The sequence below is a fragment of the Gambusia affinis genome, linkage group LG12 (assembly GCF_019740435.1).
Source record: "Gambusia affinis linkage group LG12, SWU_Gaff_1.0, whole genome shotgun sequence".
In the NCBI taxonomy this organism is placed as follows: Eukaryota; Metazoa; Chordata; class Actinopteri; order Cyprinodontiformes; family Poeciliidae; genus Gambusia; species Gambusia affinis.
The window spans coordinates 10470454-10494664 of NC_057879.1; the positions used below are offsets into that span (position 1 = coordinate 10470454).

General features: G+C 39.2%; 2 protein-coding genes across 8 annotated transcripts in view; one reads left to right on the forward strand and one right to left on the reverse strand.

Annotated features, from left to right (window-relative positions):
- Positions 1-14: 14 nt before the first annotated feature.
- Positions 15-14840, reverse strand: LOC122841090 (neurabin-1-like). 3 transcript variants are annotated; one of them, XM_044134093.1, is made up of 20 exons: positions 14534-14840; positions 14095-14168; positions 10992-12991; positions 8941-9073; positions 8718-8838; positions 8540-8644; positions 6997-7084; positions 6752-6910; positions 5855-5908; positions 5343-5443; positions 3911-4039; positions 3702-3798; positions 3548-3617; positions 3151-3281; positions 2839-3068; positions 2672-2737; positions 2087-2288; positions 1800-1898; positions 1446-1634; positions 15-558 (listed from the first exon to the last, which is right to left on the reverse strand). In XM_044134093.1, the coding sequence occupies exons 3-20, from the start codon at positions 12741-12743 to the stop codon at positions 355-357; spliced, it is 3930 nt and encodes a 1309-aa protein (XP_043990028.1). In that variant the 5' UTR covers positions 12744-12991; positions 14095-14168; positions 14534-14840; the 3' UTR covers positions 15-354. The 3 variants fall into 3 exon arrangements, with proteins under 3 accessions (XP_043990028.1, XP_043990029.1, XP_043990030.1); XM_044134094.1 differs by lacking the exon at positions 14095-14168; XM_044134095.1 differs by lacking the exon at positions 1800-1898.
- LOC122841093 (rap guanine nucleotide exchange factor 4-like) overlaps positions 13981-24211 on the forward strand; it is a 33773-nt gene continuing 23542 nt past the window's right edge. For 3 of the 5 annotated variants that reach the window (XM_044134101.1, XM_044134102.1, XM_044134103.1), the window contains exon 1: positions 20835-20916. In XM_044134101.1, the coding sequence (XP_043990036.1) occupies positions 20849-20916 (68 nt within the window). In that variant the 5' untranslated portion in view covers positions 20835-20848. Of the gene's footprint in view, positions 14063-14094; positions 14277-20834; positions 20917-24211 lie in introns of those variants that run through there. The other 2 variants (XM_044134105.1, XM_044134104.1) reach the window with 2 other exon arrangements.

Consider the following 24211-nt stretch of genomic DNA (forward strand, 5'->3'; position numbering starts at 1 on the left):
ATCAGGCAACGTAATGAAGTTTAAATCATTTATTAAAACACACAAAAAAAGCATTTACAGCAAATTCCTGAGTGCAAAAATTAGCACCCATTTAAAAATAATTTGAAGAATAAATACCACTTGATTAAAAACCCATCGCTGCAAGATGGGTAATTGAACTTCTCAGTTAAATACATTTAATTTGTCTGAATCATGATGCTGGACTCAATCTGTGGCAGAGATTCAAATAAGCCCCCATGATGCATTTAAAAACAAGATGTGTGAAGTAGATCTATCCATTTCTATTAGCACAAAAGACTGGTTTCCATTCCAAAAATGCTGGTGCTGCAGGTGATTTCACCTCTCGAGCTGGTTTTACAACAGAGACTCTGTTCTTACGGTTTTGCCACACCCGCCGACATCAATTGCAGACGTGTCACTCAGCATCCTTGCGCTCTCCCCGCCTTCACCCTCCTTCAGCTTCTTTCCTTCTTTCCTTTGATCCTTCTCCTCTCTTCTCATTTCCTTCAGTTTCTTCTTGAGGACAGAGCGGTCATTTTGACTTGACACACCGAGAGCCTGTTGGAGGGCGTGTACCACAAATCAACATAAAATGTTACAAGGTGTGAGGCAATCGGACTCATTGCTGTAACTATCTAAAAACTCTTGTGCCTAACGTTATGCAATCGATGCGTTGGCTCTGATGGGAGACCTTGCAAATGGGACTTGGGAAGGAACCCGTTTTCAGGTATCACCAAGAATTCCTGCCTATTAATTCTTTATGATCCAAGTTTCAAATGTCCGCCTGGATATTTTTGCTTATTTTAACTGTATGCAGTTCTTTAAATGTCCTATGAGTAAATATATTATTCATAACTTGGAACTTTCTGTATCTAGCAAGTTAATTTTGCAATTTACCGTCTATTAAGAGAGTGCCCCTCAGATTAATTTAATAATATTATTAAATGTATTTAGTAATATTGGCAGGAAACGCAACGTCCCCCCTTTCAGAAACCATTGGATTTTTTTTCTAGATAGCGCAAAGTGTGGTGGAATTACGGTACTGCAAGTTTGGCTGGATCGTGGACCGTCCTTTCGGTCCTTAAAGGTTAATGGGCAAGTCATATGTGGTGCCAACAATCTCACTTCTCAGACCAAACTAACAAAAATTCACAAATTTTGCCAAAAAAGCCCCCAAATTTTAAATAAGAGGTAATCCTACAGACAAATGTCCCACCTTTCAGATTTTTATTTGTTAAAAGCTTTGAAAACAATTATCTTTTTACCTCTCCTCCAAGGAACAATTTTATTAGATGACAAAATACAACGAGCTTTATGGTTGTAACGTAACGATTCTGAAAATGTCCAAGCCACAGTGTGTAGATAAAGATATAATTCTACAGCACAGCAATTTCAGAGAAGTAATTACCGACGCTAAAAGTCATGGGCTTCAGTGTTTTTCTCACCTTGAGTTTCTGACTGTCCATATGGAGCAGCTGTGTCCCATCCACCTCTCTGGCCGTGAACTCTTTGGTGTACCGATTCATGCTCATGCTGATGAGCCACAGACAGACTTGCTGGTTGTTCCACTCAGAGACAGGCTGGCACTGCCAGCGATTGTTATTGTTGTTGGGAACTGGATAGTCGTCCAACGTCTGATGGGAGATCAGAGAAGTGAGAAAGAAAAAGGAAACTGTAACTAAAAGAAGCAGAGAACGTTTTGGAAAAAAAAAAACAAAAAAAAAAAACTGTCTAGACTAATTGCTCCACAGGGAGAGATGGAAGGGAATAAAGAGACAGAAGGAAGAGGACAGCCTTACCTCAGAGGAGGAAAAGGTGCAAGTGTGAGAATGTCCATAGAGGGAGTGGTCAGAAACGTGGCCCACCATGCTGGAGCTGTCCACCGGAGAGCCAATGCTCTAGAACCAGAAGAAAGACTCCCAGACTACCTCCATACTTAACATCAGCTGCATGCTTACCAAGCATGGATGCTTATTTTAGAGTGAAATGCTATCTCTAACAAGATGTGTAGAAACACAATTAGGCTGAAGAGCAGGGAGCGTCCAGGAACCAGGGAACCATTATAACAACAGAAGAAGGTCCTTACCTGATCTCTTCTGTCTGCGGTGGCAAGATGAGGCAAACTGCTGCTGGATACCGATCGCAACCTTTGCCTGTTTTGCTCCACCTCCTCCTTTTCTTTCCCTCTGTCCCCAAACCAGGGTAGGTGCAAGCAGGAGGGCACAGAGTTGAACAAGCCAGATTGGGAGACCTCTGGCGGCTCGTCGATTAGATCACCACATGATCCGCTGGAGACAGTAAAGTTGTTACAAGAACACAGGGTTTGCCTGTATCCTTTTGGCATAACTTACCTCAGATGAAAAAACCCCTCAGAAAACAGATATAATAAAGTGAATTGATACAAATACAAAAGGAATAACACTGAAGATTATGAACTGATTTCAGTTTTACAGAAATATCAGTAGGAACATGAGTAGGAGACTTTTATGCATGAAGTATTTAATCTCCTTAAAAAAAAAATATAAAAACCCTGGTGAGATCTTAAAAGTTGCAAAGCCTGGTTCATACCTCAGAACCAGCCTACCTAAGAAATGACTCAACCCAGTTACCATTTGTAAAATAAAGACATTCAAGATTTAGTCATTTAGGGACAGGAAGAAAATTTTCACACCTGCTGTTGGCTGATCTCCTGCTGCATTTTTCACTTCTCTTTTTGCTAAGCGACTTCCGAAGGCCACTGAAGAAAACAAATTGCAGGGTTCAAGTACAGTAAAGACAACTCTAAATCCTATAATTACATTTGCTCTAGAAGAGTTTAGAGCATCTTAAATCTTCCACCTGAAGTTTGGAAAGATCCTCCTGGACTTTCTGGATGCTGAGGATTTGCGTGGCGAGGATTTGACAGAGTCGCGGTTGTAGATGGGTGGGGTTGAGAGGGGAGTTCTGGTCGGCTGCAGACTAAGTGCTGAGGAAGTGGAGGTACTGGACCGGTCACTTCTGTTGCTTTGGACTACTGTGGAAGTGGACAGAGACAGACTCTCTTGTGGTTTAACGATGACTTCCTCCTGCTACAACAGAAAACAGGCAGACCAGTTAGAATAAGCAAGTTTTTAAGCATTGTATATATATATATAATTATTATTATCTTACCTGTTTTTTGAAGCTCTCTCTGAGTTTGTCCCGTGACGGTGGGTTGCGTTTTGATTTCTGGGCTAGCTGAGCTCGGGCTATGTGAGCGCTGGAGTCAAGACGCCCAGTATTAGGAACTGGGAGATACCAATCTGAGAAAAACAGATTTCTTTTATTGTTTTTGGCACACAAAATTTTCCTTTGATCTTTTTAAAACACATAGCAAATCTTGATATGTGTTAAATCTTGAAATTTTTGAATTTTATCAAACCACTACAAATGAAACAAGACTATCCCCATACGTGCATCAAGCATTAACATTTATCTTATTTAAAATAAAAAAAAACAAACATATATGTGAATGCCATTGTTTGATGCATTTAAAGAATGTTTATCTAGTTCCTCTCGACATATAGACCTGTGACTGAAGGATCCATGGTGTGGTTCCTTTTTTCTAGTTCGGGCTCTTTTCCTTTAAGCTGCGCTATCTGATAAAATAACAAAAAACAATGAAAGAATCAGGAGCCATGAAGGAAATGAATCCACACAGACTTAAAATATCTCTCCCTCACCTGGGTCTGTAGCCTTTCTACCGTTTCTCTGTGCTGCTTTTCTCTCTGCTCCATGTCATTAGTCATATCTGCAAGTTTTTTGTCCATCTCGTCCTCTCTGGGGGGAGAAATGAGACATTTTCACTGCAACTTTCTAACTTGCTACATAGACAAAGTCATACGAGGTACATACAGTTGAAAAGAAAAATAATACTGTGTTTCGATCATACCTGCTCTGGTAATCTCTGACCAGTTTCTTGGCTTTGCTGTATTTGATCTCCAGGCTTTCTGCTTGGGCCTGGGTATCGGCCAGTCGCTGACTCACAACTCTGCACAGCGTTTGGGCCTCTTGCCAGTAGCTAACAATTAGAGCAAGTCTTATTACCATGTTCTCAACAAACAACATCAGTCTGCTGACTGCAGCCATAACACTATATGAGGGGTACATCTTAATCTTCCCTTCTCAAGTCTCTTAAACTGATCCCAATATGTTTAATTTCATGCCTTTTCCTCATTCTTTCTCTAATATCTCTTCGAATATGGGATATTTGTCATAAAATTGGAGTTAAAAGCATGCATACCTAGAACCACCAAGGGGATCATTTCAACCCACTGAATATCAATATAAAATGGTTTGTTGCTATGGGAACACCATAAGCCAGAACACTTGAGGATAACGACAATTTTTTGTCGATTCGGACAAAGAATTGTTCAAGTACATGATGAAAAATTACCCCTGCTCCAAAACACCTCAATCAAAAGATTGATTCAGGTGTGTGTGAGAAGGGATGCATCTAAAAGTCGCAGTTAAGGGGCACTCAAGGATTGGATCTGCAGACTACGGATTAGAGGAAGTAGTTGAAACATGAACAAAGAATAAATTTGAAACATGAGCACAAGTGATATGGATTATGATGAATATAATCTAAACAGAATGAGGTCAGTGATCAATATGAACCTGGCCGAGGATTAAGATATTGAAACTACTATTACTCCTGAAGGTGTAATAGTGGTAATCTTAGCAATAGTAATGTCCCATTACATTCTTATGTTAGAAATAAGTTGTCATTATGTAGTTATGGAAAAAAAATGTTTATATAAATATATATATGCCAAATTAATTTAAAGAGCCGTTTCTGCAAGTGCACACCATATCACAATTGCTTAGTTTTAAAGGAAAAGAGCAATAAATCTTGATTTAAAAGAAGTTGGCACTATGCTATTGTCTTCATTTCTGTAGTCATAGAAATGTTTCTTAGCAAATGTGTAACTATGATGCACTTAAAGAATGAAACAAAAAGTGAAACAGGGAGATTAAGATTCAAGTTGTAATTATTTTTTGGCCTGAGCTAAAAACAAGTGACAGAGGCATTGCATGTAGCATTATCAGATAATACTTTGTTCCTGGTGCGCCAAAGCAACATTTAAAAACAATATTTTCACTGTACTAAAAAAAAGAAAAAAAAAAAAGAAAAAAATATATTTTGCTCAACTAGACTGTACTATGAAAAAAATAAACTGCCTCTTTCGTGCTTTTATGGACACACGTTCAAAATGAGTCCCTCTGGTGGCTCTATGGGGGATTGGCCCTGTTAGCAGTTCCAGTGTTAAGCCTGAAGTCCACTCTCAGCCAAATGCATTTATGAAAAACCACCAGCGTACTTCTCTAGTTTCTCTGCTTTCTCCTCTCCATCCTGTGCTCTTTGTTCCAACTCGGCTCTCAGGCTCTGCCAACAGGCTCGCTGCTCCTCCCATGCCTTTAACTGGCATAAAAGCAGAAAAAATAAAAAGACTTTAGAAGGGAAGCTTACAGTATATTATTACAATAGAGACAAATCCTTTAGGAGAACATATGAACGCCGAACTGTTTCAGCACAAACAAACAAAAAGTATTCATATAAAACAAGATGGATAAAAGCAAGATTTTTTTTCTTCTTTTCTTTTTTGAAGTGCTTTGAAAACCCAGTCATATCCACAGCGGTGATTACATCAAGGCACAGGCTTGAGAGTCGGACAGACGTGGCTCAGAGTTGGAATAACTGGCCTAATAACTGGGCATGAGCCATCTCATACCCAGTTAAATGGGTCAGGCTGTTTCCAAATCTGGACACAAAGGTAGCGTCTTATAACGAGTACAGTTATAGGTCTGTGTGCGAGATTCAAATCTCACCTACCTTCTCTTTAGCTCGGTGCAGCCGAGCTGTTCTGCTTCTCAGTTTGGACTGAAGCTGTTAAAAAAGATGCACATGAATCAGTTTGGACATAGTGATGCAAGCTGCTGCCGATACTGTGATTACAGTTTGTTATATTTTTAAAATATGGTCCAAGTACCACCACAAGTAGGACTGTTGGAATGCTTTAAGTAGTCCTTAGAACTACTTTTGGTTATTTTCAAGGTAAACATAAACAAAGTAATAAAAATGAAGAGTCAAAAGACCAATTCGTTAAGCAGATCAGTCTTTGTTTCACCAGAAACATATCAGAAGTGTGGTGGAGTGGATTCAACTAAAAAGAGACAAAGGTGAGCTAGTTCTAACGGCTCTGTCGTTAGAAATCTGATCTGAGAATGATATAAACAGAATTAGATATAATCTAGATTCACATCTGAAAATCAATGTGAAATGCGATTTGCTAATTTGTATTTTCAAATACTGCAACAACAGATTAAGGTAGTATCATACTGTGCATGTCTGATTAAGCAATGATTATTATGCTTTATTTTATTATTTTTTTACTGGTTCCATTACCAAGTTTTATGTGCTCATTTGGGATTTTGGAGTCATATTTCTTGAAACACCACCAGCTAAAAAAAAACATAAAACAAATTGAATAGTTCAATCAACACTTAAAAACAATAGGATTTTTTTTTTTAAGCTTCTGCTTTTGTGTCCCAACTCTAACCATATAAGTTCTCATGTAAAGTTGTTTTAAATTTTTTTTCACTAAAGTGGTTCGTGAAAAACGTAATATTTCACAAGGGAGTCCATTAGGAAAATGGAGGGAGTAATTTTGATTTACTTTATCTAATCAGGATTAGAAAAAGTAAATCTTACCTAATCAAGGAGCTGTACCTGCTGGTATTTGAGACAGAGTTGGTAGTTGTCCAGACTGGACAAAACAGACGCATCTTCCTCTTCATCCTCCTCCGCTTCTTCCTCCTCCTCAAAGATCGGGTCCCTCTCTGACACACTGCCATCATTGTCCTCGTCTACACTGCTTCTGCATCCTCTCTTCAAATGCAGGATAAACAAAAAAAACAGTATAATGAAATATTTTCTTTTTTCTTAAAGAAAAAAAAAAATCACCCTAAAGAAACCTTTTTTGTTTTGTCCATTTCCAGACTCTCGTTGATTAGTCTTGCCACCTCACTCTCCACCCCTTCCTTCTCTCGGCCAATCAAAAACCTGCACAGAAACAAACAAATCTGTCACACCTGCAAACGATTACTCCTTACTCCGAAACACCTCTTCACATTGCATCATGGGATAGCCTCCTGCACCTCAAATGAGGAGCACAGGTGTTAATGACAGCAATGACTGGATGCTAAACAATTAGAATGACCCAACATACATAACAGACTCCAGATACTTGGGCATGTCTTACAATGAGTTCCTTTAAACTCTATAAAGTCAATTATGTGTTGAGAATTCGGCACAAAAGCTGTGAAAATGGGATCATGCCACAAACGAGTGATTCCCAGCAGGCAACAGCAGCTGAATGGGGTCAACATGACAATTTTCCCCTCTATGCCTTTATGTGTCCAATTTTACGGCTGCTATTTCCACTGTTGTCCTGGTTAAAGCACACAGGCTGCCATTTCATTCAGCCCCTAGAAAAGCTGGATTTGACCCTTCAGCTGCTTATTTTAGTTTACATGTGAAGAGGTTTTTTTTCCAATCTTTAGCGTGGCCACATGGCTTCGGAGCTGCACAGCAGCTAACAGGAAGGACGTAAAGCAACAAGAACAAATTGGGACTCGCACTACAGGACATGGCGTCTCTGGTGTGCTACTATGAGAGATGTCAGTAACATGTCCTTAAAAGCTTGTTTATTCACACTTAACTTGTATCCAAATGCTGTTAGAGTAGTTCTATGTTTTCCCACTTCCACATAATTTGAGTATGGTGGTTATCAAAATGGCTTTTGGAGCCCCTTCCAGACAACTTTCTTTAGAGCTTTAACCCCAAGTCATGTTGCTAAACAAGTTCGGTATTTCCTTATTTATTGATTCAATCGTCAATAAATAACATACATTTTATATATGTGTGTGTGCGTGTGTGTGTGTGTGTTTATAAATAGCTTTAATAAGTCCTTGTTTGCAAACTGACTTTGTACTTACATAATTTCTATGACATTACAATGTGATGGTCTGAAAAGTGTCGCAAACAAGAAAAACAGACCTTCTGCAAGAGAAAAATTGACTCGGTTTCTATTTAAAAAGTAAGAAGATACATTTGATTGGATGAGTTTGTTCAAATTTCCAGACTATCAAGACGTACAGGATCTGATGTGTAAACTCACTGTGGGTATTAAGGGTTCTATTTTTACATCCTTTGTTCCTGTCAGTGCATTTCTACATCTACTAATGAAAAAAAAAAACATCAGGAAAGGAAGGGGGATGGAAAGTTATATTTATATCACTTCATCTAAAAATAATCTCTTACAATAGACCTTAAGAAGTCTTAAAAGTCTATAGTGATTAATGTTTCAGACTTTTTTTGTTTAACACTGGGTCATCAACATTGAGGTCAAACTTGCACTGTGTTGACAAGCTTCCAAATATGTGCACCTTTAAAATAAAAAGCAAACATTCGACTGTCTGAAGAAAATCAAGTTTGCTTCATTTTTAAATGACTTACTTGACCAGGCCTGATGTGTTTTTAAGGACTGTAGCGGCGAACAGCTGGGAAACTCCAACCAGACTTACACCGTCCACTTCCACGATCTGATCGTTCACCTGAATCCTAACATGCACAGGGGGGAGGGACATTGTTTTTGTTTTTCATAACCTGCCAAATTAATTATGTGCAGTTTTACCTTCCATCCTTGTGGGTTGCTCCTCCTTCTGTGATTGTTTTAACAAAGATTCCCAGTTTTTCCAGACCCTGGTCGGCCCCTACTCCCATTCCGATGATACTAATGCCCAGTCCATCCACTCCTGGAGGTGGCGGGAGCAAGAAAACATGCAAACATTGGCATTTTCAACTTTTCTGGCCTAGGCACTTTTACCATGGACATCAGGCAAAACGTAGGCACAAACCTTTTTCTATGTCCACTGGAAAAACATCCATCCTCTCCACTCTCTTTTCCAGCTCGAACTCAGCCGAAGCGGACACTGGATCGATGTCCTCATTGTGTCTGTCGTAATCTGCGTTGGAATATGTGCTGTACACCTGAAAATCACAACAAATGTCCAATTCAAAAACCGTAGGGAGACCTCAGCTGAGATAAACACTGATGCAAGGAAAAAAAAGGAATTGGCCTTCTGAAATAGCTGTTTTATACACTCATATTTAATAAATGAGCCAACTGTAAAAAGAACCATCTGCAGTTACTGACACCAGAAGACACTGTTTATGCCTGGAAAATCTGTCAATGACAGTGTGTGAGGCGAGAGACTTGGGAAGTGTTACAGAGAGCATATGGTACACGCATAATTATAAGATTCCTACAGATCTCAGATGTCCTGACACAATACGGGACGCTACGTTACTACAGTGTCTTCTGCTAAAATCATTCTTAATCGAGATTTGATATGTAAAGAGCCTTAAAATAAATTAATATTTTACTGTAGTAACATAACCCACACTGAGATTCTGCCTTTAACGAGTGTATTTATTAAATGAACAAGACATTGCAATTGTTATAATTGTTGGTACCCTTAGCAATTGCTTTGAAATACATGTTACTGAAGCAATTAATTCTGATTTATGCTTTACTTTCATGAACTTTTCATCGGTGAGTAATAACTTTCTGATTCCATGTGGTAAAAATATGGCGCGACACTGAAGCACAGTATCTGCCACTAGACTGCATAACCACAGATGTTCACTTATCCGCCACCACAGAGCAGGATGGCACATTACATAATGTGTGTAGCACCCTCCATGAGCTTCATCAAGTTACTGGTGCAGACAGGAGGTTAGACCCAAATTTAAAAATTCTGTCCAACCAATAGCTGAATCAAAGCAGTCCTTTGTGATTGCAGTAGCGCATACAATAATACTGCGATGGTGATTGTGGATGGGTATACTGTGCAGCTCTATCTGGAGATGTGACAAGGCGAGAAGTGAACAGGATGGTAGGGGACGTAAAATAAAATATCCAAGGTTTACTTTTAGAGTCCTGCAGCAAAGGGTATATTGAGGTAAACACATCTCTATAGCAACCATAAGACACTATTACCATGCCAACCAGCTGTTTAGAAGTGAGACCTGGGCAAAAATAATTTCTATTCTTTTAGAATTGCAAACATGTTGAATTTGGTTAGCTTCACTGAGACTTTAATTGTATATTTTCCACAGATGAGAATAAAACTAAGCAGGAAATACACCAGCAGGTTTGGTGTAAACACACACAATGGATATGTAGTAAAACATATTTCTCCACTGCCAAGTAGGGGTGGAGGATCCTTCAAAGGGACTGGGAATCTTATCAGAGGGAACTGGAATCTGAAATATCAGATTTCACACACAAATTGGCTGAATTTTGACAATAAACTCAAAATATTCAAGAGGATAATGATGCAAAACATATCGACTCATCAATACAGAAACGGCTCACCAGTTTTGGACTGAGATGGCGTTCTTCCATGTCCATCTCAGTCCCAAGGCCTAAATCTTACAAAAAAAACCTGAGGACAATCTAAAGACTACAAAAATCTTTAGTTTCTCTGTAGCCACCAGCCTTGTGGAATATTATGAGACTATTATACATTATATCATTTAAAAAACTCTGAAATTAAAGGCTGGATTTTACAGCCTTTGAGGATTCGATTTCAGGCCTTTTACATGTCTTTATCAATGCTGGCAACAGATTTCTGTCAGTACACAGGAGTTTTAGTGCATTTACGTAAAAGCAGCTCTGAGCATGATGCTGACAGACTGAGGCATGTAGGCTCCTGCCTGCTCTCCTCCCCTAATAGACAAAAAAAAAGCATAGCTTTGGGCTACGACCTCTCCTCCATGGATTCTAACAGCTGCAGGAGCTGCCACTTACAAACATGTAAATGAAACAATTTCCATTTCAGACAAAAAGCAAATTCAACTTAAATAGTTGAAATTGGCGTAATATTTTCCATGATAGCATTACCTTGATTGGTGCTGTGGAGAACCTGACCTTCCTCTTAGCAGCCTCTGGTGAATCCTCATTCTGACAGTCCAGGTCAGGCACACCGGGAATCTCCTCATATTCTGCTACAAGCTGGTTTCCCCTCTTCATACAGCTTCCCTGTCCTTCTTGAAATGATGCTGAGAGCTCTGGATGGGACTGGGAGTCCTTATCATACCAAAAAGCTCTGTTCTCAATCCCACAGACTCCTGCAGCTTCCGTTTGGTCATCTTTGCCTCCTTCTCCATCACCATTATCTCTACATGAAACATGCATCATCTTCTCAGTGACAACATTCTCTTGTACCTCTGATGTTGTGCCTTCTTCGTTGATTTCCATTCTTTGACTGTGTTTGAGGTCTTCTTCTCCACCTTCCACCTTCCCCCCTCCTTCCTTGTCAGAAAACATCTCTTGGACCAAAACCTCAAATCCAGCAGCACTTTCTCTAAATCCACAATCAGCGGTTTTCTCCTCGTCTTCACTTTCTTCTGTTTGATACTTCTTAGTTTGTGCAGGGAAGTGTCTGTGCTGCTCCTCCTCCCTTCCGCCCTCCCATTGTTTGTTCACCTGCTGATACATGTCTCCTCTGCGTTCCCCTCCATTGCCAGTTGTTTTCCACTGAATGTCTTCTGAAAACTCTGTGCGGCGTTCTGAGGACGTGATTAGATTATCTCTTCCTTCAGTGAATGTATGAAGACATTCAGGTGTTTCCACAAAGACATCCTCCTCAAAGACGTCATCTACAGAGACTTTCTGATCTTCCTCATCAGCTTTGTTCAGATGCATTTCGATCTCACCCTTTGGCCAGCATTTGTCCTTCTGCACTCTCTCTTCTTCATTCTCGTCACTTTCTGAAGAATCATTCTGTACGTTGACGAGTTCTGCCCTCAGGGTCTCCTCAGGTGCCAAGCCGACTCCCGTCTCTTCCTTTGATTGTGATGTTGCAACCTCACCAGGCCCGTTCAGTACTGAAGATTCATAATGCCTCAACAGTGACTGTGCTTGAGGGGCCTTTATGTTTATATTGTGGTTTATAGATGCGTCTTTATCCGACACATCCTCTTCTTTGATTTTCTCACTTGCCTCTTGCAGCTTTTCTACTTCCCCTTTTCCAACGCCAGCCCCCTTGCTTCCTCTGATGATCTGAGGTTTTAAAACCTGTCCTCCTCCTCCTCCTCCTACTCCACCAACCTCCAACATTTTACTCTCAAACAGCCTCCGGGTCACCGAAAACTTCTGAGCCAGAGCAACTCTGTCAATATCCACTTTTTTCTCTGATCTAGATGGTTTATCTTGCAGCAGCTTTTCTGTGGACGAAATACTAGCTAGGCTGCTCAAAAAAGAGGGGGAGAAGCTCATGACTGAATGCCTGGATTCAGGGAAAGGAGAAGTGTTGATTTGAAAGCTGGGATGCGACGCAGAAAGGAGAGGAATGGAGCCAGAACCCAAGACTGGAGCACCGTCTTGTCTTGACTGCTGGCTGTCCATTTGAAGAAAAATGTTTTCTCTTATCTTGGTACCCCTGGTGCCTTGGATCCGACCTCGACTCCCTGCGACGCTGCTGGTGGACAGGTCGTCACAGGGCACTGCAGAACCCTGGCTGGTAGCAGCAGCTTTGGGCCCTCCTTGTAGACTAATTCCAGTGTCAAATGTGCATTTGATAGCATGAAAGTCAGATTTGTATGTTATCCGGTGAGGGGAGGCACTTCGGCCTCTGCTGTCTGTCCGCATCATCTGCAATTAGTCTATGTGAGGTTAAAGAAAATTGTTGAAAAAAATGCAGTAAATGGGACAGCTCAGTGAAAAGAGGGGCACCACACAAAAAATAGTTGCTGCAGTGGCTGCAATAAGGCAAAAATAAATAAATAAATAAATAAATAAATAAATAAATAAATAAAATCCGTATGATTCAATTATTTTCAATATTTGTGGGGCATTTGTCAAACAGGCTGTTTCTCCAATTCACAAAGACATATTTACACCTGAAAGAGAGAAAGAAAACAGAACAATCAAATAAGAGAATGTTGTCTCGACTGACAGCATTAATTTGTTGAAAAAGCTCCCAAATTTGTACCGAATGTTCAACCTGAATCTAAATAGATCATCAGTGCAGGCGAGGAAACACTCACAGTTCTATTGCAAACAACGGAAGCAACCAAGCAACTTAATCGCTGCTAAAATTAAACTTTAAAGCTGTCAGGATTACTTAAACTCACTGCCCAGGTGGAAGGTTTCCAATAGTAAGAACTGTGAAGAAAACCAAACCGTGCCTCGCTGCCGCTCACTGCTTGACACAGGTATCGGCACTTACTTCATTCAGGGCCCCGTATTCATAATTGTTATGTGCACTCTGACGCGCTGTCGGTAAAAATGCCCGATTGAGGACATTTAAAGAAGACAACGTCGTGAGTCAATTACGAAACAAACAAAAATGTAATTAATCTGCCAATAAATGCCACAGACATAATTAGAAGTTTGCAATTTCTGGACAATAAAACCATACATTTGTAGCTTTTGTTTGGATTCTAAATGTTAGTATTTAGAATATTTGAATTCTAAATGTTAATATTGTATTATATATAATTAAATACATAAATTGGCAAAGGGCCAGCTTTTGAAAGTTTTATCAAGTGATCGGATGAGAACCACCCATGAATTTGGGATGAGTCATTACCAAAGTCCATCCCTGACAATTTTGCTAAATTGTTAGCAAGGCTGCTATAGTGGAATCGTAAATTTTAGCTCCAGTAACAAACAAACAAACAAACAAACAAACAAACAAACAAACAAACAAACAAACAAACAAACAAACAAACAAACAAACAAACAAATCTTGTAAGGATGTCTACGCTGTCTCTAACTGAGGTTTCACACCAAATCTCGAAAAAACAAAAATAATATGTATTAAATTAAAATAATAAAATGCCCTCCATAAATAAATGCTTTTACAACATTGAAAATTGAAAACTGACGTGAGTGCGCAAATTTACGACAGTCTGTGAACGCAACCTCCTTCGACTAAATGCGCGCGCAGCTTAAAGGTCATCAGAGAGGTAAATAAAAAGAAGATTGGGTAATTTCTTACTTTTCTCCGAACAGTTCCGTCCTAACATTGCAGGCTTGTTTGTTTTCAGTCAGTCGGTGGTGACGGCTCCCTCTCTGGGATAAATAAACAGATGGCGACTCATGTCTCTAAATGCTGTAAATGGATTATCCCCTGGTAATCCTGTGTAAACTACTCCACTAACTGTGAACCACCAGAGCTGAGTGAGTACCAACACTGAGGTAAATTAGTATACTGCACAGCCACTAATAGCAGATACACCCTGCAATGTAAGTGCATTCATGAAAATAAGTATTATCATTGTGATGACTACCATTTGCTGTGCTTAATATATCACGCGCATGTTAAGGCAGTGCAGGTTTTTGTTCTATGTGCATATGGAGTAATGCCAGTCTTGGCAGCATATGCAGAGCATCCTAGATTTATACTAAGCATGCAGGTCATTGATAAATCCACTTACCTTTGCCTGTTGTTTAACTCCAACAGAGTATTTCCAGGTTTAGAGGCAAGCCATTTGCAAATATTAACCTGTGTGCATCACGCCTGCTCTGCATGAGCAAGGATGCAACACCATCTGACTTGTCTTCCTGCCTACCTGTGCCTGTGAGATGGCAGTGGAGGCAAAGTCTGTCTGTGAAGTGATACTGTGTTTGTAACGGAACCGACTGGACTGGACTCCACTGGACGGGGCCGATCCACGCAGAGAAACGAGTGGTTCCGCTTGCTGTGACCTGGATCTGACTGAAGACCGTTCTCCCATGTGGCACCGGGACCTACTTGTTATAAATACAGGCCAATCAGAAAAGACTTCATCTCAACGAGGCGAACTTTTAGAGGGGGAATGTAGGGAGGGGACAGTGAATTAAAGCAAAAAATTGAAATTTGTGGGAATGACGTCATAGTGAGAAAAGCAAATATAGAGGTAGATGCTGTGACTGAGGCATGGCAGAGGAATTCAAGAATGAAGGCAGATAATGTTGACCTGGATAATGAAGGAGAGCAGTGAACTAAAGAATGGATGGTTAAAAAGAAGAGTAGAAATTGAGAGATCCTTGCGTTTGTTGGGATGATGCTTGATTTTTTTTACATTTATTTTACATTTCGTCACATCCCAACCACAAGCTTGAAAGTATTTTATTAAGACGTTTCAGGGAATACCAACACAAAGACATTACGTAATAGTCAAATGAAAGAAGAGACAATCTGTGATTTTCAAAACAGTTTACAGGCAAAAATCGGACAAATTTTTGCATTTGTATTTGTGGCCTCTGAGTTAATGCTTCATCTGCACCTTTTCTTTAATTATACCTGCAAATAATCCTGAAGCATGATGCTCACATCACCATATATTTCATTGTGAGAAATTATGTGTTCATAATATTAAGTTCGTTTTCCTTCATCAATAGTTTACTTAAGTATTTTGTTCAGTGTTGATTTTATGTGACAGTGGCACCTTTGTTTAAATGCAAATTGGTTTCCTTTTGGCTTTTGTTTAGACAATGACATTTTTCTTGTCTAACAAGCCTCTTAGACCTTTACAAAATGGCCATTTTCATACTGAGGATCAATTAGTCATGGGTGGACTGTGCTAATTAGGCGACTACTGAAACCAGTGTAGTTGTACTATATATACATTCACAAAAATGTTTTCCTTCCACTGCCTGGTGATTATGTTGAAATCTAGCTGTTACTGGCTGTGATGAGTAGCATTAAGCTAATAATACTGAAATGCTTCACATCCTGTACTTCTGCAATTCTGCATTAGAACCAGCAGGGAGCGCTCTTAACATTACAGCCTATACATCAACAGTCCTGATGTATTTTTAAAAATTATGTTCTTGTGCACATTTATTGTTTTTTATTTTTATTTTTATTGCTGTTTAGTTTGAACTGTGAAGTGTTTGAAAGAGATTGATCATCAATTATAGTTTAAGAAAATATATATATTTTTTTAAAGGGACACCATTCTGTGCATTTATTAAAGCTGGGTAATACTGATACACTTATGTAGATTTAAAACAGAGTATGTGTTTTTCATTTCATAGTTCTGAGTGTCCAGATTGTGACATAGGCAGCATTTTTAAATGCCCTCTATGTCAGGTCAACCATATTTAGAGTTTCCTTCATTTGCAAGGGGGAATAGCATTCACTCTCCACTTGTTTTCTTTAACTGAGCCTCAGCTGGGTTGAACACTCAAGATGGCAATTTTAATGAGCAACACGCACTCTTCTGCTGCTCTACGGTGAAACAGTTTACCGAATACGCTGTGCTTGAATCAGGGTTAAAGTGGCAGCTGTGTTACTTACAGTGTTGATCCAGATATTAAGTTATTTATGCAATGGCACAGCTTCTTGTGTCTAGATATTTGCGCAGAACATGTAAAGCAACATGCCAATCCTGCGTAGAGTACTGTATTACTTTATTCAGACTTTTACATACTCTAAGATTACTATGCCTTTAGACAATTTATTAAAGCCCAGACAATAATGGTATGCCTTTGTGAGCTTCTTATAGGTTAATTCACAACATTTGAGTTAAACTGAGGCACACCTGGGTGTGTTTTAATGCAACAGCTCAAACCTAGCGCTTCCTTGCAGGACAACAATCAAAAGAAATCACTAGGAAGAGAAGTGGGGGCCTCCAAAAGGGCTCCTCCTTTGCGTAATTCCCAGATGCCTGAAGATTTTATGTCATCTGACGAAACTGAAACAAAAGCTTGAGATAATAATCTAAACTGTGAAACACAGAGGTGGCAGCATCATGTTGTTTGATCTTTTTTTTAAATGACAAAACAAACAGCCTGATAAGAAAAGAAAAACGTGTAAGTATTACAGCATCATCTAAACATATCAGACAGGAAGTCACATTTTGGGCCAAAATGGGTCTTCTGAATCAACATTGACTCTACTTTTTGCCAAATTGTTAAAAAGTAACAAAATCAAAGTCCTGATCTCAGTCTTATAAAATTTAGGGGATTTTTTAGGGGCGAACAAAAGTATCATATGTGAACAAGTCAGACAACAAACCTAACTCGGACACAGCAGCTCTGTCAAGAGGAAAGAAGCAAAATTCCAGCAATCTATTGTGAGAATTGGGGAACGATGCCTAAAACATTTTAGCTGAGAACTACAGTTTAGAAAACAGGTTTAGCCTAATTTATGGTGAGAGAGTGAGAAGAACATGGTTATGCTTTTTTTTTTTTTTTTTTTAAATGCAGCTTAAGGAAATCTGCATAACTGTTCATATGTGTGCAAGTTCACACACCATTTCATCCATTTTCCAAAAGACGTATTGCACAACATTGGACCTTAGGCTAAATATGCTGTTAGCATCCACTTTGTTGTATCAGTCTGCTGAATTCTTCCTCACTTACCCTCCAGTGTTTCAGCCATGTGTGTTAAAGTGCCATTTCAAACAAGTGCAGTGAGGCAGATGTTAACACAAAACACAACTGTAGCAGGTACACGCATTCACACATTGCAACTCACTTTTATGTAGAAGAACAAATAACATAAATGTTGCCAGGGGTATGAGTTAACAGAATCTGTAATGCCATCGTGATTGTGTAATCTCCCTTTTAGTGCGTCCAGCCTAACATGCTTCTCCTGTGCAGATGCTGACTTGTCAGTCTTCAATGACTATTGGGCTCCTTCTGTTTCACTTTATGCAATCCCGTTGTAAGCGAATGGGACACAATGCCATGCTGTTTTTTGGCGTCAAATGTTTCACTCATCCTTTCTCTGCTTCACTGGTCGGCCTCATTCAGGTGACTTCCTGCATTTTTGCCCATGCTGGATTTCTAATAAGCGGTTTAAATGGAAATTGGTGGCACTGCTGCATTTTTGCTGTGGGTTTTGTATGTGGCAGCACTGGCATCCTGCAGAGATTTCTGCTTAGTAACATCAAAAGGGAAACACAAAAAGCTTACCACCTCATATATTTATTCCATATGGCCTACTGCCTCGTTAATCCTGATCATGTTCTATTCTGAGGCCTCACCTGCTTTTTTACCCTTTTTTTAGGGTGCTGAAAAAACTAGAAAGGACTTTTGGTAGTATATTGACATGTAATTCACCGTAAAAAGCCGTGTTCAGTACTATTTTTGTCTCAATATTGTGCTTTTGTAAACTAAATTGGGACCACTAACATTAAAATGTTCAGTCAAAACATTTTAATGTACTTTTACTAGTCTCCTATTGTGTCATATTAGCCTGGTGAACTGGAATTTGTTGCATTTTTTTGTGTTTGTGCTTTAGTAAACATTCTACTTGGTTTAGATAGATTTTATTACACACTCAAAGTTCAAATTACATAAAAAAGAAAATGAGTACATTAAAAGAATAAAAAGTACAATAAAAAAGGCTCCTAACCATTCAGGAGGCAGTCATACCAATGTCTCCAAAGTACAGATGAGTATTTTACTGCACTATATGTAACATTAGTCAGCAGAAGAATAATTCTATTATTAGACTCATTTAATCGACAAATAAATTTATACATAAGCTTTCTTAAAGCAGCCATGGGAGTGCTGATGCGAGTGGATACAAACAGTTCACTGGCACTGGCCCATCTGGGCTTTTCTTTTTTTAACAAAAGTCTTAATGCATCACTATAAGCCACCTTCAATATATGAAGACTGGCTTTATTAAAATTGCACCACAAATGTGCAGTATATACATTTGCAGTATTAGTTGTTGACTCTGCATAGTTTATGTTTACTATTATCTACAACAGAGTGGTGAAAGAGTTGTTTGGTACTTCATGATGCCCTGGTTTTAGGTTTCCCTTTAATACTGTTGACACCAACCCAAATCTGTCCTACCTCCCTTTTCAGACTTTACCCAACCATGGAAGGTGACTTGTCCCAGAAAAACTGAATAGATATTTTTTTAATGCCTAAAATTGGATGGAATTACATCAAAATCTTTAAATGAATAAGACAAGGCGGTTATTTATATAGCCCATTTTCAGGATCAATGTAATTTACATGACTAGAAGGAATACAAAATAAAAAACAAGCAAAAAAAATGAGACATTACTTTACACAGATTGGTAGTGCAGTACTGTTCCCTGAACCTCTTAGGATGTCAGAAAAAATAGGTATGGGTGGACTCTGAAAAAGGAGTCAAGAGGTGCAGTGTGTCTTGAGGGAGCTGGAGGAGTCAGGCTGTCTGCTCCATGTTTTTGTAAATATTGACACAGTTTATGACTATGTCACTTGAGGCAATTATTTGGGGGCTCTTCATTAGTAAAGGTGTCAGAGATGCTCATAAGGGCTATATGTACAACTGAAGCAAAATCTGTGTCCACATTCCTTGGACAAAGTTGTGTTTGTTCACTGTGCAGGTTGGACTTTGTGAGAGCTGCTCCTGGTCACTGTTTGGTTTGAGAACCTCAGGGTCTCATCTCTGGATCTTAAAATAGTGGTTCTGTTGACCCTCAGTGTGCACTGATTTCAAGTTTTCAAATGAGTGTAAAAGATCATCTCCTCTTTGTCTGTTTCCATGTTTCCAAACCAGAAAAGGATGGATTGCTCATTCTTGGTCTGTTGCTGCCTCAAGCCAAGGAGTTTCAGTTTCTTGGTGGTAGAAAGTGGGAGGAGATGGATGAACGACTTATTTGCAGTAATCTGGACGCTGTCAAGGACCGTTGGGAGCAAATAACCCACTGAGCTCCTCATTTATCGCTCTGCCTCTATTTCAAACCTGTTCTTTGTTTCTTGGACATGGATGACGACAGAAAGGATGAGAACCAGATTTAAGAAGCCAAAATGACATGGAAACACAGTTTAAAAATTAAATGAAGACACACAGCTCTGTTCTTCATGATTGGGAGAATGTATGGACATTCATTGTTCATTGCAGCCAAGAATTAAACATCAGCCATTGTACAGCATTTACAGTAGTAAGACCAACTCATCTTCTACTAACAAAGTTATCAGGATCACTTTGTTGGTGAAAGGCTGGAGTTGCTAGGTGACAGTGTGCTACTGTGACTTAATGGAAGCATTAAAATGTGTAGAATATATGGATCACAAGCTGGTTATATTGTATACAGTATTCATTCTTTTTTTCTTTTTTGTTTTTACTTACTTACTGTGACTTAAAACTATTCAGTCAACCTAAGCTGCAACTGCTACAGAAGCCAATTCTCAATTGATTACTTGAGCACAAAAGCAAATTATTTTTTATGGTACAGCTGACAGACAAGTCAGTTCCACCCCTTTCTGGTCCTGCCCTGGGTAACTGCCAATATCAGCAAAGGGTGGATACTTCGTCACTTTGTTTTGCAATTATAAGTGAGTTGTATATGTTTGCATGTAGAATGCTCTCTATTGATCATGTTTCTGGATTACCTCACACCCCTGAATGCTTCTGCATTCAACTGGTGATAATTTTAGCCTCTTTAAAAATATCATTAATAAAAAGTCTAAAGGAGTTAAGTATCTAAATATGAACAAGAGTCTTATTTTAATGTATTAGAAGGTAACTCCTCTGACATATAGTACTATTCTGTTTTCAAGGAATTTATGAAATATATTCTTTTAATGCATGGAATTAATTTCTGTCCTTTCTGTCGCACCATTTGTGATCGCTGGGTTTGGCTTCAGTACGAGTCATTTGCGCTCCACAAAGTCAGCAGCCTGTAGTCGTGTGAGGCGGAGATGCGGGTATGTGAGGCGAGGGGTGGGGGGAAGCGCTCACGTTCATTAACGACCACCGATAACCGGGAATCTTCCTCCGGCAGCATCACAGCGACACGCAGCCGGGAAAGATGGTCGCAGTGCAGACGTCCCTGAATTCGTCTCCATCGGCGGAGTGGATCTGTTGTCTGGATAAAAGGTGGGTCATTTAAAAAGAAAGAAAGAAGAAGAAGAAAAAAAACATTCGACCCACGGCCACCCCGTCGCCTGTCTCATTTATTCATTCATTCATCTGCTTTTGCATGATCAATCGGAACCGGTGACGGATGCGTGTGCAGTGTGACAGCGCAGTTACAGCGTGATGTTCCTCGTTTTCAGCGTTTTGCGTGTTTTCAATAAAAGTAGGATGTGTGTGTGTGTGTGTGTGTGTGTGTGTGACAATGCACAGTCTACGTGAAAGAAAATCCCGGTTTTGTCTGTTCGGTCAAAAAGGCGTTGGTGGCCTGAAGGTTCAGTGGGGTGTTGCTGCACTGTGTGGACTGTGATAGACAGGGTGGATGAGCGCCACATGGGTTTTATCTGTCGGCTGAGACAGATAGTTCTATTCAAAATAGAACAGCGAACTGTCTAGCGATTGAGAGCGATATAGAGGAGAAGAATCACAGCGTTTGAGTTCATTCATTTGTTATACTGGGCATTGTCACATTGCTGCATGCAAAGCTGCCTGTTCTGACTGAACAGATTAGCTGATCAGCCAGTTCACACTGTGACCAACTTCAGCAGGAATTAACATTCTATCCTCTTTTTGGGTCCATAAAACTAAAATCTTACTGCGTTGAAAACAATGTCTAAAGGAAATACTATACTCACTAATTACTGTCTCTGATGGACAAACTCCGATCTATAAGACCTGCACCCCACTGCTCACGCACTCACGCATACTGCGCACACCTCTCAGACACATTGTCACTGTTACCATTGGCAACCTGAAGCTACCATCTTGTCCTCTCATCCACACCTGGAAGGAGACCTGGGACGTTTTGTAGAATACTTTTACTGAGCTATGTTTCATCACATTTAGTGGAAATGAGAACCAACATTTAGTTTTTCAACATTGACTCTTTTGAGGATAATGAAAGACTGTTTTAGTTTGTGGAATAATTTATCACCAATTAATGAGAATAAGGGCAGCTTAACCCTTTCACCTCATTTTTAGTCCTTGTGGTAGAGAGCCCAAACTGTTTTGGGGTGTAGAGGGGGTGACGGGAAATAGGACGGCTCTTAAACCCCTAGGGCCGGATAATTGTTTACTCAACACTCTTGACCATTTGTCATATATTTACATATTACAAAACAGTGAGAACCGATGATGTATCTGCCTTTTGAAGGAGTTTCTAATGCAGTGAGTCTGCAGTGGTAGGTGGGAGTCACTAATGAATGAACTGGTGGACAGGACAAGATTTTATTGTGGCGCACTCAGCACTCTTCTTCCACTCCTCTGATTCAGTAAATGTCCAGCTCTTACATGTGACTGTGGGTTTGAGAGCTTTGAGTTACAGAAACTGTTGATGTGAAGAAGTGAGGAGAGTAGAAGGGAGTGATATAAAGACAGAGAAAATTGTTTAATGCAATTCTCCAAAGACATTTATCGAGAGGGAAATATGCTGGCTCAAGGTTGCCCAAGTCCGGCCTTTAAGAGCTACTGTCCTGCAACATTTAGATGCATCCCTTCTCAAACACACCTAAATTAGATTATTGGGCTGTTACACTGACTCTGAAGGACTAAGATTAAGATCATTTAAAAATAATCAATGTTTTTAAATAATATTGATTTGTTTTAAACATGCTGATAAGGGCGACAGGCGTGTGCTGGATAAATGTGCTTTGATTTTTTTATTGTTGCACTAGGCACATTGTGCATGGCCCAATCTAGAAGAACATTTAGATAAAATGTCTGATTGAAGCACCAAAACTGAAAATCTTTATCAAAATATAATCACTAAAAAAATGCAACATAAAATATATTATAGTCTCCTATAGGCATCAGCTTATTACTGCTATCTAGACGTAAAATATTGTAAGATGTAAACATTGTCTACATGTTTACATCTTGGTGTTATTTTAATTATATGTCAGAGAAAGAGCTCAAGTGACTTGTATTTTCTGTTGCTGTGCACTGCCAGTAAGTTGGCTGAAAGCTGCAACGCTTTAACCCTGTTTCCAAGAAAAACAATTTCAGACGTTTGAAAATACCTTTATTCCCCAAAAATATAGACAGTCTATATTTTATATAGACAGTCTATATTTCCAGCCTATCTATATAGGCTGGAAAAATAATGAATATAATTAATTGTCATATTATTGTTGAATTCTGCACAAAAAATATAACTAATTTTCCTACCCCTTCTGATTATTTTCCGCCTTTTTGATGTCCCTCAATTTTGCTTTGAGCTTTTCACACACTGTTCTTAAAATTTGAATTAAATTTAGGCATCAGTAGTTTGTCTAACTGGCTAAATATATTATTTTTATGGCTCTTAAAACATGGAAACACAATAAATATTCAAATATTGCATCCAAGCAGCCCCATAAGCATTTGATTGCAAGTTGCACATGTAAATAATGTGATGACTATTTTGATTTGGTCTGTTTAGAGTTGCTTCTGAAATAGGACACTGACCAACATATTTGACATGTATCGATAATTTTGATGATGGCACTCGTCAAAATGTAATGTTTGTCTCAATTGTTGACTGCATGTTGTTTTTATGACGTAAAGCGCTTTGAACTGCTGAAATGTGCTATATAAATATACTTGATTGATTGCAGTGCTAATGTTAAGAAAAGGCTTAATGAATGGGTGTCAGTCTATGCGGAGCAGAACGGCAGAAACCTATAATTTCCTACGCTAAACGATTAAATCTTACTACTAATTTGTAGAATATTTCTTCCATTGCTTAGGTCCATGTATCAACATCTAACTAACAACTAAATGCTGTAGTGATTATAAATCCTGTACTAATCAATAGAACATAGAATGGAGTTGAAATTATTACTGCTTCTTTGTTTTAATTAAAAGCAATACATTTCTTTTATTTTTGTGATAGTACAGGGAAATAAGGTTATAATGAGAATCATGTGTGTGTTGGTTGATAGCTGATGTTTAACAAGTTCCCAGGTTGTACGTGATGTAGATGGATGCTGTAGTAGCTTTATCCGGAAGTGAAAAATCTCTGTTGCACTAATCTAAAACCAGAGAGCACAGGAGATGCATTTTTTTGGACCTGATGTAGTGAAACCACAATTTATTTATCTGGAAACTGTATTTTTTTTCACCCAAATCCATTTCCCCAAAACAGTCTGCAGAACATTGAAAGTTGTCTCTCAGTCTTCCCTTTAGAGGTTGGTTAGTATATGGATGTGCATGCGTGCGTGTGTGCGTGGACGTGTGTGTGTGTGTGCGTGTGCAGCATAATTTGTGGTTGAAAGCTGAG

Bases quoted from the DNA above. Each gene is read 5' to 3' on its own strand.
- LOC122841090 (XM_044134094.1), bottom strand. From the start codon at position 12,743: ATGATGCGGACAGACAGCAGAGGCCGAAGTGCCTCCCCTCACCGGATA. The intron at 9,074-10,991 runs GTAATGCTATCA...TGTGATTTTCAG, and splicing joins TCTCCACAGCACCAATCAAG to GTGTACAGCACATATTCCAA. The intron at 2,738-2,838 runs GTGGAAGATTTA...TGTTTTCTTCAG, and splicing joins AGGATCTTTCCAAACTTCAG to TGGCCTTCGGAAGTCGCTTA.